Source organism: Phacochoerus africanus, chromosome 6 (genome assembly GCF_016906955.1).
Source record: "Phacochoerus africanus isolate WHEZ1 chromosome 6, ROS_Pafr_v1, whole genome shotgun sequence".
Taxonomy (NCBI): Eukaryota; Metazoa; Chordata; class Mammalia; order Artiodactyla; family Suidae; genus Phacochoerus; species Phacochoerus africanus.
Window position 1 is genome coordinate 105,693,845 of NC_062549.1, and position 19,045 is coordinate 105,712,889.

Genomic DNA, 19,045 nt, shown 5'->3' on the forward strand with positions numbered 1-19,045 from the left:
AGAAGCACCTACATGGGGCGTAAGATCAGCCATTGACTGTGTCCAGGCAGAAACCAAGAGCTCTGGCATAAGAGTGAGAGGCAGGTAGTGCTGCAGGTCTGTGCGAGGTCAGGCCCCTGGCAATTTCGGTAGCTGGGCTCTGGCTTCTTCAGTCCTGGTGCTGGCAAGGTCCCAGCCCTGAGGGCAAAGGGGAACATCCTGTTGGTACACCCTTCCCCCTCCTGTTTGGGGCCCAGCTCCCCATCTGCTAGAGAAGGTGGCGAAATGCTCATCTAATGCCAGCTCTCTCCTCCCGCAGAGTCCTGGCCTGGGGTCGTGCAGTCCAGGGGGCTGGATGGCATGCTGGACCCAAGCTCAGCGCAGTGTCCGGGCCCAATAACGGCTTTTCCAAGGGAGCAGCTTTCTGTCCTGGCCACACTGAGGTAAGTGCTTGGGGGCATCTACCTCACCAAGGTTCCTAGTTCTAGAGCTTTCGGGAAGGCTGGAAAGACACCCCAGATTGAGGGTGGGGCAACAGCTCAGGCTGCCAGTCAGCAGGGGCCCAGGTAGCTCCTAGTGACCCAGCACACATGACCCTCCTAGCCCGTCTGGTGAGGGTATCGCCCAAGCACTCAGGCTGGCCCTGGTCACGTCAAGAGTCTGAGCGAATCACCCCTAAGGTTAACAGAACACAAGGTCTCAAGTAGACAGACAGCATCGGTCAGACCCTTCACACAGCTCCTGGTCTGTCGGAACAGGTGACCTCATGAGAGCGAAGGTCCGTGACCACTCTTCATGCCCTTGGCCATGGAGTGAGGGTGGGGAGAGCTCCAGATGTGGAGACAGAGGTCTGGCTCTGAGCTCCACTTCCACCAGGCCTCTGTCTGTGGTCAAGTTATTTACTCTTACTGTGTCTCTGTTTCCCCCTCTATAAATTGGGAAGAATAAGACCCACCTGCTGGGTGGTCGTGTTGGTTAATTTATTGGACAATTATGCCCAATAAATGATAATGCAATTATGATCTCTGCTCATTCACTTTAAGATGTGTTTCTAAGAATTCAGGCCAGTGGATTCTGGAGTAGATAATAAATCCACAGGTGCCCATACCTGCTAGTGCTTTCTGGCTGCAAATTTCTACCATGGGTATTTTAAGTGCTTTGGGATCAAGTCTTAATGATGCCTAGAAACCTGATAAACAAGATATAAAAACAATTAAATAGTCAACTGTTCCCTGGTATCTGGATTTACGGCTTCAGGAGGGTAAAATATCGCCTGTTGAATAGAATTTTAGTTTTGATGTTGGTGGTCGAGTAAACGCAGCCCAGGACCCATCAATTACAGTGTGTGTACAGCCTCAGGCCTCTCTGCTCTGGAGCAGCAGCGGCTGAGCAATGCCAAGCGCCCACATGCAGAGTCTGCCACTCACTAGCTGCACAACCCCAGGCCTCTGAGCCTCTCTAAGATTCATTTCTCTCCTGTCAGGTGCAAAGAGTGGACTGGATGAGGGTTTCTCAAATTGTGGTCCCCAAACCAGCAGCATCAGTATTTGTGGAAAATGCATATTCTCAGGCCCGACTCCAGAAACAATTAGAAACTCTGGGGGTGCCCCCCCCCTCTGGTTTAACAAGGCCTCCAGGTGATTCTAACGCACTGAAGCTCTGGACTTGATCAACTCTGATGTGCCTCCGGTTCATGCTTCCCCCTAATAAATCCAGCCTGGGAGATGCTAGCAGGGAACTGGATTTTATTCTGTCAATGCCTTTCTCTGTTGTGGCCTCAGGGATACCTCCCTGGGAGGCTGAGGGGCCATAGAATTCCTCTCTCATTCCACGCAGGCCCAACACCCAAGTGTGTCCTAGTCTTTACAGCTGAAGACAGCAGCCAGTTTACATTTCAAGCGGAGGCCAAGTGTAAAACAAGAAATGACTCCTGATCCATGTTTGCAATGTGGCGAGTGAGATGGAGGAGGAGGCGGCGGCTGGATTTCCTCAGCCACAAGGATTTCCTCTCTTGCTAACGCTTAGTGACCCTGGTTCACTGATCTAATCTCTAGCTTGAGAATCACTAACAGCTCTCTCTCGGCACCCCTCCCTTTAAGGCAGGGATTCTCTTACTCTCTCAATGCACCTCCAAAGGCATGGTCAGTTGATGGGCCTCCAAGCACCATGGAGGTGGACCAGTTGCTTAGCTCTGCACAGCAGCTTCATCACCTGTTCAGGGGGGGCCAGAACCTGTGTGAAATTGTTCACCTGGTACAGGAAATTTCTCATAGCACTGGAGTGTGTAAACTACTGGAAAGCCACAGAATGTACCACCAGCCAGGGAGAGGGCAAGAAAGCTGGGTGGACCATGAGCAGATGGAAAAAAGGCTCCCAACGGGTCCCCCACTCTTAGTCATTCACCTTCCATTCTGGTGGGAGAAGGACAAATACAGAACATTCACACATTAAACAGAAATACAGAACATTCACACATTAAACAGAACATGTTTCTTCCATGCAAGCCCCTAATTGCATCTTCCCCAGCTAATCATTCCACTCACAGGGCTCTGTTTAGTGAAGCCCCAGTGAGGACCGTCATCTCTTCAGTAGAAAGGCTTCAAAGGCTGTTTTTAAAAAAATAAATAAATAAAACTCCTCCCCTGGTTCACATCAACCAAGGAGAGAATGTTCTTTTGTAAACTGTGCTTTGTGTTTTAAATCACTAGATTAGAAAACATGCTCACTTTTTCTTTTCTTATCTTTTCTTTCTTTCTTAGATAAGAAAGACTTTTTTATTTAAAAAGGTTATGGGGCACACCATTATGAGTAGGTCAGTTTATTTTAAAAAAACCAAAACAACCTTTTAATCGAAGACCCAAATGAGAGATATATTTGCAACATTTTCAAATCTTAGAGAAACAGTTTCTCCATGATGCAAATCTCCACAGGGACTAAAGGCCACAGATACCACGTGGTACCTGGACAGTGCATTGAAGAGCAGCATTAGACTTTAAGAACTTTGTGTAGTCAATTGTGTAGGCAGAACAGAAAACTTGATCATTGCTTAAACTCAGAGCGTCAGAGCTGAAAGATACCTTAAACATCAACACTTGAATGGAGAAATCAAGCGGCACAGAAAAAAGACTTGTCCACGCACTCACTGACTCTTAGAGGTGGAGCTCCTTGCAAGAGCTAGGTCACCTGCACATGACTAAGATGAACGGGGTTTGCTTCTGCCACCAGGGACCTGGCCCTCTAGGTGGGAGAAGAGGAGAATACACTGCCCTAAGGGAGCATTAAGGAAAGGCTTTTAGAGGTGGAGGAGGGAGAGAGGTGGTCTCTTTGAAAATAGGAAATGCTCCCCAGTGGAGGTGGCATTTAAGTTGGGTGTTAAAAGCCAACAGGGGAAGTTCCCATTGTGGCTCAGCGGTAACAAGCCCGACTAGGGATAACACAGCCTTGAGGAGCTGTTTGCCTGGAATGCAAAATATGTGAAGGGAGTAGAAGAAGGGCAGGGTCTGTCTGCCAGGCTGAGCAGTCCTAGTGGCTCACTAGACAAGCGCTTGCCAGCGGATCCTTTGAGCAGGGTGATGTGATCAGAGCAGTGCTTTAGGAAGTTAAATGGGGCAGCCAGGGATGGTAGGCTTTGGAAGAAGAGCAATGATGGTCCAGGACATCCACTGGGAGGTTGTTCCATGACCTGCACCAGGAACACAGAAGCGAGAATAGGAAGTACAGTCTCAAGAGATGCTACTGAAGTGGAACAAAAAGGGCTGGATGAAGGACACAGAGGAAAGAGCAGACTCCAGTGATGAACTGAGGCTTGGAGCTGGTGAATGAAGGAATGAAAAAGGAAGATGCAGAGAAACACTTTTGGGAGGATGGCGAGAGATGCTCACAAGAGATGATTCTGTGGAACTACTTAATGAATCATCTAGTGGCCCCCAGTGGGGCAGCTGCTGTTGAGGAAAGAGGAAGAAGGCAAGGATGGTGATCCTAGTGAGGATTATGAGGATAAAGATCTTTGTTTTGGATGTCTTGCATTTAAAACGTCAACATCCACGGGGAGTTGCCCATCAGAAAGCTGGGGGTTCAGAACTGGCTTTCAAAAGAGGTGTTGGAGCAGAGATGCTGGCGTGGGCATCCACTGCACAGAAATTTCAGTTGACCCCTTCGAAGAGGGCGAGCTCACCAGAGAGACTGTAGAATGAGGTGGCACCTCTGGAAACGGGAAATAGGGAGCAGTGTGTCCTTTATTACCATCAAAACCCTACACTGCAGGCTTTTTTTCATTTCCCTATCCAAAGACTAAGTTTACTAATATAAAAGGATGAATTTCTGTTTCATTTATTCTCCCTTCACCTACCTGGTGAGAGATCATGTGTACTGAGAAGCAGAAAGAAGTGAAACAAGAAAAGGAGAAGAAGCAAAAGGGCTTTAATTAGCTGCCAACTGACTAATCAAATGGACATTCATCTGCCAGACCATTAGCCAGCAGAACCAGGGATGGTCAAAAAGCCAGATGTGTCACCGCCTCCTCTTCATGGCTGGCTGGAGAACTGGAGCAAACACAAACATTTTTTCAAAGTAACCCAAGAGAAAAGAATTTGCTGGTTTTATTCTTGGTATCTCACCAAAGAGCTGTCTATTTCCAGCTGAATAAAAGCCCATTACTGGGGAGAACGCATCACTTTAAAACAGATTAGGAATGCAGCATGTGGTCATGCGCACAAAAGCCAAGAGAAAACCAGGCATCACAGTGGGAAGGAGGCAGATGCCGAGTTGCTCTGGCCATCCCCATTCACAATCTCATTCATTCTCCGATTTTGAGGACTTACTACCAGCCTGGCACTGCACATGGCCCCAGAAATAGGTAAATTCAAAGGGCACCGCTTCTGAAGTGCTCTCAGGGACAGAGACGCATTAAATGACTATTCACAGCACGAGGAGAAGTGACAGGGTTGTGCACAAAGCGCCAGGGAAGACAAAGGGTGGAGTGACTAGCTGGGCAGGTGGATGAGACAGGCTCTGACCTCTGGGACCTTGTGGCAAGTGGGGAGACAAGCATGATTCGTTAGGCTTGAAAAGAAGCCTGACAGACATAAAACTATGTGCTCTGAAGAGACATGGCTGGAGTGCACTCCAGGAGTGAATGAGTGGCAATAACTGAAAAAAACAAAGTCCTGACCACAGGACATTGGAATGAAATAGGTATGTGAGCACCTATTCGATCCTAACAACAACCCTGTGAAAGAGTGTTTATTGCCTGCTTTTTCCATGGGGAAATCAGTGCTCAGGAAGATGAAGTGACTTTCCTCTGCTAACACATTGAGGGGTTAGGTATCCAAAGAAGGTTTCTTAACCCCAGATCCAGTGCAGGGTTCTTTTCATTACACTGATTTAGTGGGAGAGAAAACACACACACACACACACTTCTGAAGTGTGGCTGGGGTCATCTGAGAAGGTCTCAAGGAGACAGTGGTACCCATGCCAGCCCAGAAGAGTAGGCAAGGAGCAGAATGATCTGTGGGGAGAGAAATGGGGAGGGATCAAATCGGAAGTTTAACACCCTCTCTAGGGGACACCTCTAACCCTACCAGGAAGATCGGGGAAACTTCCCAGAGGGGGTGACATGTGATAGATGTGCACAGGTGTACACAGGAGCTCACCGGAAGTGAGCTCAAGAACAGAGCTAACTTCACAGCTAGTTGACCTGGAGGTGGACACTAGTGGGCAAGTACAGTGCAGTGCAGAGCCCTGTCTGGCACATGCTCAAGAGGGGCTTGTGCTGCCTTGTGGGGACAGATGATTTATGCCATTCGACCCATTCTCATCTAAGAAGATTAAATAATTTTTTTAAAAGACACACTTAAAAATGAAAGAGAAAGAGGGGTAAGGAAGGAAGGATGGAAGGGTGACTGGCTTAGTGAGGGGTCAAGTTTGGATTCTATTTTTGGTCCAAGTTTTGCGACTATAGGCCCTTAGTTAATTTTCTGTGGCTCACTTTTCTTATTTGCGATTGAGAGATGATAAACCCTAACCTAACTCCCAGACTAACAAGAAACTAGAAGTGAGCGTGTTTGAAAACATCACCCCCGCAAAGAGGAACCATTATCAGTACTGCATCTATATGTGCACACGAGTGGCTGAATAGACGGACCGGCTAGAGGTGATCCCAGAGCCGTACACTGTTTTGGCCAAACAGTGCTTTGTGGATTTTCAGTCACCAGATCTCAGAGCTGGCCCAGTGCTGCTGTCTGAAGAGGGTGTTTTCAGTGCTGAGGCTTCAAGACAAGTCCCCAGCAGCCTGCCCTCTCCCTTCCCAAGCTGTTGGGCAGGACACTGCTGGGAGGTATCAAACCGCCCTCCAGCCAGCCCGGTGCACACTCGTGAACACTTATCACCTGACCATGGCTGCCTTGCTAGTAGGTAGAGAACACAATGGGGTTCTGTAAACAGCACTGCTGAACTCATACCACACCATGGGGCAGAATTTCAGGGGCTCTGTCCCTTCCCGGAAAGGCCCACCCCCTATACGGAGTCTGAGCCCGGACAAACAGGTTGTCTGAGCCAGCCCTATTTAAGCCTGGTGTCCCAGTGCAACTGTTGTAGCAGCACCTTTCACTCTCAGAAGTGTCCTGGTTTGAACGGTCAATTCCCGGTTCCCTTGCCCTTCACCACCAGGAGAAGCCTCCTCGTCATCCTCTTGGGAGGGCAACTCCGAGGAACCCAGAAACTACCTCTGCCCAACCTGCAGCACTCCATGGAATAACCCTCATTTCTGTGTCATTCCAGGTGCATAGCGTAATGTCCATGTTGTTCTACACTCTGATCACAGCTCTTCTGATCGGCATACAGGCAGAACCGCACACCGAGAGCAATGTCCCAGCAGGACACGCCATCCCCCAAGCCCACTGGACTAAACTTCAGCATTCCCTTGACACAGCCCTCCGCAGAGCCCACAGTGCCCCAGCTGGGGCGATAGCCGCCAGGGTGGCAGGGCAGACCCGCAACATCACTGTGGACCCCAAACTTTTTAAAAAGCGGCGACTGCGTTCACCCCGAGTGCTGTTTAGCACCCAGCCCCCGCCTGTGGCCGCAGACACTCAGGATCCGGACTTGGAGGCCAGCGGCGCTGCCTCCTTCAACAGGACTCACAGGAGCAAGCGGTCGTCATCCCACCCCGTTTTCCACCGGGGGGAGTTCTCGGTGTGCGACAGCGTCAGCGTGTGGGTGGGGGACAAGACCACTGCCACGGACATCAAGGGCAAGGAGGTGATGGTGTTGGGAGAGGTGAATATCAACAACAGCGTGTTTAAACAGTACTTTTTTGAGACCAAGTGCCGGGATCCCAATCCTGTGGACAGCGGGTGCCGGGGCATCGACTCAAAGCACTGGAACTCATATTGTACCACAACCCACACCTTCGTCAAGGCGCTGACCATGGACGGCAAGCAGGCTGCCTGGCGGTTTATCCGAATCGATACGGCCTGCGTGTGCGTGCTCAGCAGGAAGGCGGGGAGAAGAGCCTGACCTGCAAGCCAGCCCCCACCTCCCCCAGCTCCCCACCCACACTCTCCTGCGCCCCTCCCTACCTCAGCCTGTAAATTATTTTAAATTATAAGGACTGCATGGTAATTTATAGTTTATACAGTTTTAAAAATCATTATTTATTAAATTTTTGGAAGCAGCCTGTGTGCCAGCCCTCCCTCATTTTGCCCAGCATGACCATCTGCCAGTCTTGGGACAGAGGCTGCAGGGAGATGGGTCCACAGCAGGCCCGGCTCCCTCTCAGGCCCTCCTGGAGCCCTCACCCTCCCAGCGCCCGCAGCCAGCCCTGCCACTTCAGGGAAGGCTAACCAGGCTCTGATATTAGCCTAAGCCCGGCGTGATTAGGAAGGGAAGTCTGTGGGATTGCAACTTTGCTCTGCATTCCAGAGCCAAAGCTACCTAATCCTTGGATTACCTGCCCCACAGCCTAGATTCTTGAGCCTTGATTGCCTCACTGGGGAAGTCTGTGGAGCTTCATCAGAAAGCAGATCCCTGCTGGGCACAGGGCTTGCCCCCAACCTCAGAGAGGCCCAGGCTGGGTCCTATCTATCTGACTCACTAGATAGACAGGAGGAGACTCGCACTGAAGACCTGTGAGGCTGGCTCGCTTTTTAGGGGGAGGTCTGCTTTTTGCTGAAAAGCGCTCTGCAAGAGTTGTAACAAAATCATCTCATGGGGCCTGTCACGGTAGATCTGATTTCATGTAAAGACTGCCTTAGCTCTAATGGCTGGCCTCGATTTATCCCCTGGCGGCTTCCTGCAGAAGGACTCCATTACCGAGAAAACATAAAGGCCTCCAACACTCTTGCCACCCATTCTCAGCCCCACAGCAACTTTCAATGGCCCCAGCATCGGCCTAGAATCAGAGCCAGGAGTTCCCATCGTGGCACAGTGGAAATGAATCTGACTAGCATCCATGAGGATGCAGGTTCGATCCCTGGCCCTGCTCAGTGGGTTAAGGATCCAGTGTTGCCATCAGCTATGGTGTAGGTCAGATCTGGCGTTGCTGTGGCTGTGGTGCAGGCCGGCAGCTACAGCCCCAGTTCAACCCTTAGCCTGGGAACCTCCATATGCTGTGGGGGCGGCCCTAAAAAGACCAAAAAAAAAAAAAAAGAATCAGAGGAGCCAGAAACCAGCCCGAAAAGTACTTTTTTATTCCTAGTTGGGTGATTTCCACCAGTGACCAAAGGTGGAAGGGGTCAAAGGACCTGCAGAGAAGATGATGGGGAGAAAAGACACAGATGAGTGAGAACCAACACAAACAGCTGGGGAAGGGGCAGAGGAGAGGTGGGCCGAGCCAGAAGGGAACACAACTCTCTGCTCCCCCTGCCAGGGGACACTAAACACGAGAAGGAGAGAGGGTCAGGGGAGCAGAGGGGAGTGAGGATGGGGAGCACAGAGCAGAAAGAGGAGGAAGGTGTGTCACCTTGACCAGCATCAGTGTCCCCGGGCCTCCAAGAAATCCAATACCCTGGATAGATTCCTTTTTTTTTTTTTTTTTAAGCTGGTGGGATGCTCATCAACACTGACTATGTGGGGAGTGTCTTAGAGAGCTGGAGGTGACAAGGGCTCCAAGGTACAGGCTAGAGCAGGACTCTACCCAACCTCAAGCTGCCACCTTCCCCTACAACTTCCTTGTGGATTTTTGTTTGTTTGTATTGTACCCAAAACACAAATTTTCTCCCTCAGACAGAACAGTTATATGAAAACGGAGATTTCACTTTCTCACCCGTTCCATTCCCCCCAGGGGAAAATGCCTACTCTAGTTTTTGTAAGGACAGGTCCAAATTGCCCCTCTGTTTAAAAAAAAAAAAAAAAAAAAGCAAATGGTGGTATTCCTCCTGTAACTCTCCCTGTCCCACCACTCTGCCCCCCACAACCCAATCCAAATAGGGAAAATTAGAAACAGAGATAGCTCTGGCATGAGAGACCTTTGATTAGGGCAAAAACATGATGAAATGGGCCCTATTTTTCCTATTAAAGCTACTGCAACTGGAGTAAAGATTTATGTACAAGAAACACCAAATGGAACATTCTGTGCTGAGATACTTGATCAGATAAAGGCTGCAGGGAGCAAGCCCTCCCACTGACCTGTGTCTGTCGATTTTTCCCTGGGCTCCAGTGCCAGTGGCCTCAGCCTTCCCGGCCCCCTCCTACAAATGTTTCTGGGGGCCCTTCTTTCGAGGGCTGGACAGGCCTGCTAGGTCCTGGATCTAGAGAGAGGGCTGCTGAGGGAGGCATTCAGGGAGTTTCCACAGGGAAGGGGAGGCTATGTTTGTGAGCAGCTACATCACCGTGCAGAGTCTGGAAAGCCACTGCCAGCCCTGCGGGACACAGGGGCATCTAAAATGTGACTTGGACCTCCAGCCCCACCCCTGCCCACTTAGAGGAAAGGCGGTGGCCTCTAGCTGCTGAGGAAGGGCTGAGGCTGAGGGTAGGGTAAGAGGAGGTCCCCCAGTCCCCACTAACACCACGGCCTCCCCAAAGGCAACATGTGCTCTAGGCCGAGCTCCGGAGTCGCAGCGTGAGAGTCTAAGTTTTCATACAACACAAGAGGATATCAGTTTGGCTGAACAGAGTCACAACAGTCCAAAAACAACCAGGAGACTGGTGGCTTCTATAGCTTGTACCCTTCCCCCAGCCAGGAGCCCTGGCTTCCAGACCCACCCAGGCTGCCCCCCAAGGCTTGCCAGGCTCACTAGGGCCCCGGACACTTGAACTTGAAAAAACAGTTCAAAACTGCCCATTTTGTGCTGCTGAGGAGCTGCAACTGCAAATCCTACAAACGTTTCCTTCACTTGCCTTACTCAGGTCTTCCTGCCCCGGGTCCCCAAAAGCCCAGATCCCTTCCCCTCAGCAGCTTCCTTTAGCAGGCTGCCCTCCAGCACTCCCACCCAGGAAAGGTGTGCAGACCCTGGCTGGTCCGCAGCCTGACCCGGCCCAGCCCTCCTAGAGGGGCTTGTGCTCCCTTCAGCTTGAGGCAAAACTTCCAGTTCTGGGAGACGAGCAGTATGGTGGCTGATCCTAGTTTATACTTCAGGTCGGTCCCTGTGACCTCCCCCTCCTTGACCAGCGCCAGCCTCCCCAAGAAGCTGCATTCCCTCCTAACAGAAAACCCACAACAGGGATACAGATGTTCAACAACCACCAAACAGCTATTTCCATGCCCACGAAACACAGGAATGTTCCTCCTAAGTCTCCCACTTTCCCCTGAACGTACCCTGCATGAGGGTCTGCCCAGACCTGGAGTGAAGAGGACAGAAGCAGAGTGTCCCCCACCCCCGCCCTGGGCCATGTGTCACCTCCCCTTGGAGAAAGGGGACAGCAGGGCAGAGGAGCAGACCTGAGTGGGAGAGTGAGCCACGGAGAACACAGAGTCCCCTCAGCAGTGACCTCAGCCTCTCTATCACAGGCCTGACAGGAGCAGCAGGAGCCCCCGGGGCCCTGAGGCTGAGGAAGCAGCCCAGTGCCATGGTCGGAACACTGGGCTTGGTGTCAGCACACCTAGCTTTCAGGCCCAGCTCCCTCATTCCTATCTGTGCAGCTTTGGCAAGCTCCTCTTTGACCTCAGTTCCTGCAGCTGTGAAAGGAAAACAATCATTCCTAGATCCCAGAGTTGTGAGTATGAAGCAAAATCATGTATTTGAAAGTACGCAGTCATGTCCTATGCGAGTGTGACGCAAAGTAATTCACTCTAAACTTAACAATTGTAGGAGAGTGACAACTGTGCTGGTGCTCAGTAGACAGTTGCTTGTTGGCAGATGTATAGACTGGGTAAAGGAAACTGGGTTAGTGAACATCACGGAATACAGGCGTGGCAGAGCCAGGCTCTGAAGGGCAAGAGCAAGAACAGCAGCTCTTTAGCCAGGTTCCGCTTGAATCTGGGCTCAGGAAGGCCATTTAAATTCCAAAGGTTCTAGTGTAATGGTTAAGAGTACAGGGCTTTGGAATCAGACAAGCAAAGTACTCCTACTAGGCTGTGTGATCTTAGGCAAGTTGCTTCATTTCTCTGAGTTTCAATGTCTTCACCTGTGAAATGGGGATAATAATAGCAATATATATGTTTTAAGTGCCCGGCACCGATGAAGTGTATAGTAAATTTTAGTTCTGAAAAGCAGAGTTGGCTGAGAAACCTTGAAAGGTGTTGGAATGAGGCTGATAGCTTTTAACAAGGCAAGGAGTTTTCGAGAATGGACAGCTTTAGAGATGTACTACCGGTTCCTTCCGTGACAAGCAATGCTGGTAATGACTGTTAGTATTTACTAAGAGCTTGCTCTGTAGCAGCAGGGTACCAAGCAGTTCATGTGGATTAGCCTCCAGCTTCTAAAACCAAGACCACCTTAGGGAGAGCCCCCGAAGCCTGTGCTTTCGGTTTGTGAGTATCACTGCCAGAGAACTGCTTTCTGGCTCTCTGGGATGTGTTGACTCCCCCAGCCTTGGCCAGCTTATAAACCATTGGCTGTGAGAGTTTCCACGTGTCAAGCACGTGGGCTCTGTTTTGCTCCAATTCACTTGGATCTGCAACTGGAAAGATCTGACCTCCTCAAAGTTCACCTGGATTTATGGAGATGGCTCAGGGGCACCAGGGCCAAAAGAAAGTTGAGCAGGCCCTCCTGCAGCAGCAGTCTGAAGAGCATCCCTCCAACCCCGAGCTGCTCCTTTATTTTTTTTTTTAAGGGCCACATCTGTGGCATATGGAGGTTCCCAGGCTAGGGCTCAAATTGGAGCTGCAGCTGCTGGCCTACACCATAGCCACAGTAACAGCAATGTGGCATCTGAACTGTGTCTTCAACCCTACACCACAGCTCACAGCAATGCTGGATCCTTAGCCCACTGAGTGAGGCCAGGAATCGAACCCAAGTCCTCATGGATACTAGTCAGATTTGTTACCACTGAGCCGCAATGGGAACTCCCCAGAGCTGCTCCTTAAAATCAACGAAGTGCTCTATGTCCCCTCAGCACTCGGCTGAATCTTGCATGTGGCATGCACTCAACCAGTGTCTTAGGGCAATTAAGAAGGAAGTTAGAGCCCATCTTTTTCTCCACCATCATCACCATCCCCACCCCATCTGTGCCTTCCCTGTGTCAGCAGTCAATGGGTTAATAGTCTAAGCTGAAGGCAAGGTCCAAGGCCAGGTCCTTCTGAAAGCCACCGCCTGGGAGTCACCCTCGTGGTTTTCCGAGGTTGGTGTCGTGATGAAGAGCATGATCTACAGTCAAACCCTGGCCTCACCACTAGCTGGGCTGAGTGATATCAGACAAATTACCTTCTCTTTCTGCATTTCGGTTTTCTTACATGGAAAATGTGGATGATGATAATAGTACCTACTTTGCTGAGTTGTAGGGCACTTAGTCCAGTGCTTGGCACATGGTAAATTATTGTGTATAAAACATATGTAAATACACAGCTCTATATACACAGATGCCACATATAGACACAATGCGCATGTGTACACACACGCACACAGACACACACACGCAAGAGCCCCTGAGAGTTAAGAAGCAGCCGGGAAGTGAACATTCCACATTCACATGCATACACACACTGACTTAAAAACAGAGCAGCAGATGAATGAGTGCCAATAAACCTTCTAAATGAAGGCCGCAGTGAGAAGAAGCAATCAGGTAGAAAGAATAAATCAGGGAAGACTTCCTGAAGGAAATAGCTTCTGAACTGCGTTTGGAAAAAGAAGTTCAGTGAAATTATTGTTTGTGCGGAGACTTCATCCAAATTTACAAACAAGGTAAAACCCAAACAGGAGGATGCCCAGCTCTGGGAGAGGGAAGAGCCACCCCTATTCTCTCACCTCCTTCTGAGCTGCAAACTGGCAAAGGAACCAGCTTCTCCTACAAATACAGACCTTGGGTAAACTCAGAATAAGCGTGTGAAATTCTGTGGGTGGACTCAAGGTCCCTGCATGCAAGCCATACAGTCTTTGCATTCGACCAAATGCTGACAAGCTGGTCCAATAGCTTCTGAATATGGGGTTTCCTTCAGCCTTATCAGCTGGGTTCCCTTGACTCTCAAAATAAGTAGGAAAAAGAGGGGCCCTCAGAGTGGGCACTGTATACCCCTGGCTCCAGGGACTTGGTTTGGAGGCCAGCACGACGCCCTGGCTGACATTTGGTGCCACAGCTAAGGGCAATCTCCGGCCTGGCGGCCTCTTCTCCTTTATCTCGCTCTCGCCATTCCTTTCACTTTGACATAACGAAAGTGCAACTTGCACACTGTCTCGAGATTGCATATGATAATTGGAAACATGTGTCCAAGCTGGCATCCCTTCAAAGGACTTTGGAACTCGGACTTGGGCCGTCTTCTGATTGCAATAGCAATCCCCAAGCTGGCTCTCCAGCCTTCACATTCTTTCAGCTGCACCTAGCGTTAACTCTTGCCAGGAGAAGGCTGCTGCGAGCAGACCTCATTCCTGAGGTTCTGCAGAGGCTGGCAGTAACGATTCCCAAGTACACAGCAAGGCTCTGGACTTGGCATCTAGACAGGAACTTTTTAGCAATTACAGCAAGACTCAGTAGGTCCATTTTCCTTTTCTGTAGAAATGGCACCTTGATGGGTTGACACCGAGGTGGGTGCCTGGGTTTTCTGGGGAGCTGCCTGGACTCTCAAGGGACATGATGCTGGTTCCTCTCTGATCCAGCAGGGTGATTTCTGCTGCAGGAAATACCAAACTGTCTTCATCTCACCAGGGAACTCCTGAGGGAAATGCAGAATCAGTGGTCCCTCTCCAAATCCAAGCTATATGACTGACAGGAGAGGCTGAGGGATCCTATTCAGTTCAGCAGGGACCAACTGTACATCTATGACATGCAGGTGCCACAGAGGTCCTGAGTAGACAGAGGATAAGGGGGGCACCTTGTCCTCCAGGCCCCTACATCTGATTTGGAGGTTGGATAGATGATTCTGGTCTTTCAGCTTTTAGTCTAGATATACCTACATACCACATTCCCACAGCACATGGAGGCAGGCTCCAACACCCCCGGTATCTGCGGCAATCACCCTGTCCCCTCACCTTGGCCTCTCCTTGCTTGTTCTTGATCTCTTCTCTATTCCCTTATCATCCCTACTGAGCTCTAAGCCCTTGGCCCTGTGCCCCTGACCCTGATCCTGCCCTGGGTTCTCCATGGAAGTGTATCTCAAAGTTTCGTGTTCACCTCAGTCACCTGGAGATCTAATTCAATATGTAGGGCGTGGGAGGCTGAGATCCTGAATTTCTAACAAGCCCCCAGGTGATGTCCACCATGCTGCTCCAGGACCACACTGTTTTTATTTTATTTTTAATCAGAGTATAGTGGATTTACAGTACTGTGCCAATTTCTGTTGTACAACAAAGTGACTCAGTCATATATATCTATATATACACACACACACGATATATATACATATCATACACACACACACACACACACATTCTTTTTTACATTATTTTCCATCACAGTCTATCCCAGAAGAAGGAGTTCCCTTTGCTATACAGTAGGACCTCATTGCTTATCCATTCTAAATGTAATAGCTTGCATCTACTAACCCCAAACTCCCAGTCCATCCCTCTCCCTCCCCCCTTGGCAACCACAGGTCTGTTCTCTATGTCTGTGAGTCTGTTTCTGTTTTGTAGATAGATTTATCTGTGGCATTTTTTTCCTATTTTGGCTGCCCCACGGCATATGGATTTCCCAGGCCAGGGATCAGATCCGAGCTGCAGTTGCAACCTAAGCCACAGCTGTGGTAACACCAGATCTTTAACCCACTGTGCTGGGCGTCCCAGCATTCCCAAGACACTGCTGATCCTGTTGCGCCACAGTGAGACTGTGCCATATTTTAGATTCCACATATAAGTGATACCATATGGTATTTGTCTGTGTCTGACTTACTTCATTTAGTATGAGAATCTCTAGTTGCATCCATGTTGCTGTGAATGGCATGATTTTGTTCTTTTTATGTCTGAGTAGTATTCCATTTTATATATGTACCTCATCTTCTTAATCCTTTCATCTGTCAAGGGACATTTGTTTCCATGTCTTGGCTATTGTGAATAGTGCTACAGTGAATACAGGGGAGTGCATGTGTCTTTTGAATTATAGTTTTGTCTGGATATATGTCCAGGAGTAGGATTTCTGGATCTATTTTTAGTTTTCTGAGGCACCTCCACACTGTTTTCCCTAGTGCTTGTACCAACCTACATCCAGGGACCACACTCTTAACTAGCAAGTTCACAGATCACACATGGCTTCCCCTTGGTCTAGACCAGAGTTCTCACTTGGGAACTTTGACCAGACTCATCTCTTTGGTTCTTAGAGTCCAAATTGGCCTTGGGTATGACAGTCCTTGCTCTGCCCCCAGCCGCTGGGAATCCAACATCTGCCTTATGCTCCTGGGTTGCTGTCCCACAAAGTTCAGTCATCCTTCCTTGATGGGGAGAAGTCAGAGAAGGGCAGTCCCCATGTGATGGAGTCTACAACCAAGTCTCAAGGAGGAGGAAAATCAGCCCAAAGGGAAACCTGGGGAGGGTGCAGGGTTGCAAGAGTCAGGCCTTGAAGGTGTATTTGGCATTGAGACAGAAAGAGAGAAAGGCACTAGCCACACAGCACCAGGCTGGTCCTACTTGTGAAAAAGTGTTAGTGACAAGCAAAGCACCACAACAGAGGCCTGATAGTGAGCCTTTCCCTCTCAAGATAAATCTGAGCAAGCTCCCTCTCCTCTCTGACCCTCAGTTTCTTCATCTTGATAACAGAGGGATGAAAAGTCACTCTCATCAGCGTCAGACATTGCAGACTGTCCTAAAATGTCCCAGAGGAGCTGTTTTTCCTGCACCCAGGACAGTTTACATAACACGTGATATAACTATTGGCAATGGCTGTGAAAATGAAAAATGTCACACTTAAATGTGTAAAACAAGTAGCTCCCATCAGTCTCAGAGTTTGTCTTCCTTCAGCTTTAAGTAAATGAATTTCATAGCCAAACCACGTCAGGAGTCATTTAAAGCATTTGAAAACCTCAAGCCAGATCTCTTGATGGCCATTATGTGGAGTTTCCACCTCTAGCTCTTACCCTTAAAGGGCAATATACAGTTTATTTACAATTTGTTATATTTGAAGAATGTCATTTAAAAATAACCAGTTCCATTCCTTAACTCTCTCTCTTTCTGGATCCACAACAATTGCTGCTGCCATTACATCTCTCTTTTATCCATTAGGTAAAGATATTACTCTTCTGAGTAAAATATCACTGACACACAGAAAAAAAAAATGAGGCTTTCAATTGACTTAAGAGAAGCTTTGCTGGAAAAAATTACGAAGAATTCAAGCTACCTAAAGTTTATCAGAACAGATGGACACTTAGTTCCCTCTGAATAATAGCTGCTGGAAACAATAAAATTATATGAATGTATAATGCATATGCCAGAAATCACATATTTGGATAATTCAGTGAAGTCCTTTGGTTTTTATCTAGGCATTTGCTCCCATGGATTTGCAGCTTCAGGTGGTAAATATAAATTTATCACTGGAAACTATTTTGTTTCAGAGATTGTTCGAAGTTTGGTTGGTTGGTTTTTCGGTGTTGTTGTTGTTGTTGTTACAACATGATTTATACAGAACAAGAGCCAGGAGATGAAAACATGGGCAAAACTCCCTCTAAATCGGTCTTGCTCACTTATTCCGGCAGCCTCTGGATCCAGTACAGGCAAGGATTCCAGCTGGGAAAGCTATCCATTTGCTGCTGATTTTCTTCCTCTGGATTTACCTTTCACTTGGGCCATTTTCCTGATTTTTCTTCACATGTTCCAGGAAGCCTTCCCTCTGTGCCTCCTGTTAGACAAGATTTCTTCTCCACTGAGAAATCACACAGGCATAAGATTCATGGCTGGGGAAAGCGATGATAGGACAGAGAGCTATGAGCAAGAGGGCCCAACATACATCAAAGGGTTTGGATGACTTGCGGTAACGGAACTCAAAACTCTACTCATTGAGAGATTTATTCTACATAGACTTTAATCATGACTTTATTGGGTTGTGGTTTGTGTGTATTTGGTGAGTCAGAGAGGCTTTTAGGAGGAAAAAGCTTTTCAATTTTCTTATTCATTATAAAAGGCTTTGTCCTACATAAAGCAATAAAGATGCAATGAAAATGGAATACCCAGATCTCCCCCAGTGGAATGAGGGGAAAGTGTCAGAAAAAAGAAGGGCAATGTTTAAATCAGAATCCTGACTGTGCCACTGAATGAAGAGGGGTCTCAGCCTGGTGACATGTGCAGACCATCTGGACTACGGTGTGGATCTGAGTACTATTTTCTCTTAACAAAGACACTATGCACTCAGGTGGCAAATAGTGATAGGTCAGGAGAACACACTGAGCATCAGCCACACAAGCTGTATGTTTATCTCTGCCCTACACTTCTGCCCCTTATTCACCAGGCCAGGGTTGGGGGGGGGGGGCGCAGGGGGGGACCTACTCCATTAGTCCACATCGATCCAAATTCCTAATCTATCTGGTTTCTTTTGCTTTTCTAAGAATTCATGTTTTGGTGGGAGAGGCAAGCATAGCAGGGTGGTTAGGAGAATAGGCTATGGAAGCAGAATACCTGGGTTCAAATCATGGCTCTCCCACTGACTGTATTAGTTAGTTCAGGCTATCATAACAAAATACCATAGACTGGCTTTAAATGACAGGAATGTATTTTGTCGCAGTTCTGGAGGCTTAGAAGTCCAAAATCAAGGTGCCAGCCAAGGGATTTCTTACTGGCTTGCAGATGGCTACCTTCTTACTGTGTCCTCACATAGTGAGAAAGACGGAGTGAGTGGTAGAGGGGGAGGAAGGTTTCTCATAAGGATACTAATCCTATGGGATCAGAGCCCCACCCTTATGACCTTGTTTAACCGTTTCCTGGGAGGCCCATTTCTGAATATAGTCACATTGAAGGTTAGGGCTTGAACGTATAACTTTTAGGGGCACACCATTCAGTCCATAGCATTAGGTATGTGACTTTGAGCAAGTTGTCTAAACTCTGTTTCTCTGTAAAATAGACAATTATATATAAGTGATAATTACGTCTACCCTATACCTTCGTGTTAAGAACTCAATATCACCTCTCTGAAGTGCTTAGCATAGTGTTAGTTGTCAGGAACTAGTTTCACTCACATAGAAGCAAATTCTAGGGATTTATTCCATTAGGGTGACTGAGAAGGATCAGAGCTTTGAGACTGATAGAGAAGAAAAGAACTGCAAACCAGTTCTGACCCTGAGAAGGGGAGGCAGAAAAGAAGACAAGAAAGTGAAGTGCTGAGAGAAGAGAATGCTCAGTCCACTGCTGGACAGCCTAGATGCTAGAAAGTTTCTCCTCATATTGAACTAAAAATCTTTCCCCAACATTTTCACCCATTTACCCAAGTATTATTCCTAGGATGTGTTCTCCAGAACAACACATGGAATTGGCCCATGCCTTTTTCCATATGACAAATTTTCAAAAATAGCTACTGTGTGCCCTACCTAAGTCTTTTATTTCCCAGAATAAACATTCCCAGGTCC

General features: G+C 48.4%; 1 protein-coding gene across 1 annotated transcript in view; it reads left to right on the top strand.

Annotated features, from left to right (window-relative positions):
• NGF (nerve growth factor) overlaps positions 1-7,651 on the top strand; it is a 50,949-nt gene extending 43,298 nt beyond the window's left edge. Inside the window, exons 2-3 of the mRNA XM_047784930.1 lie at positions 299-422; positions 6,757-7,651. Of these exons, the coding sequence (XP_047640886.1) occupies positions 6,769-7,494 (726 nt within the window). The 5' untranslated portion in view covers positions 299-422; positions 6,757-6,768 and the 3' untranslated portion in view covers positions 7,495-7,651. The remainder of the gene's footprint in view (positions 1-298; positions 423-6,756) is intronic.
• Positions 7,652-19,045: the final 11,394 nt, after the last annotated feature.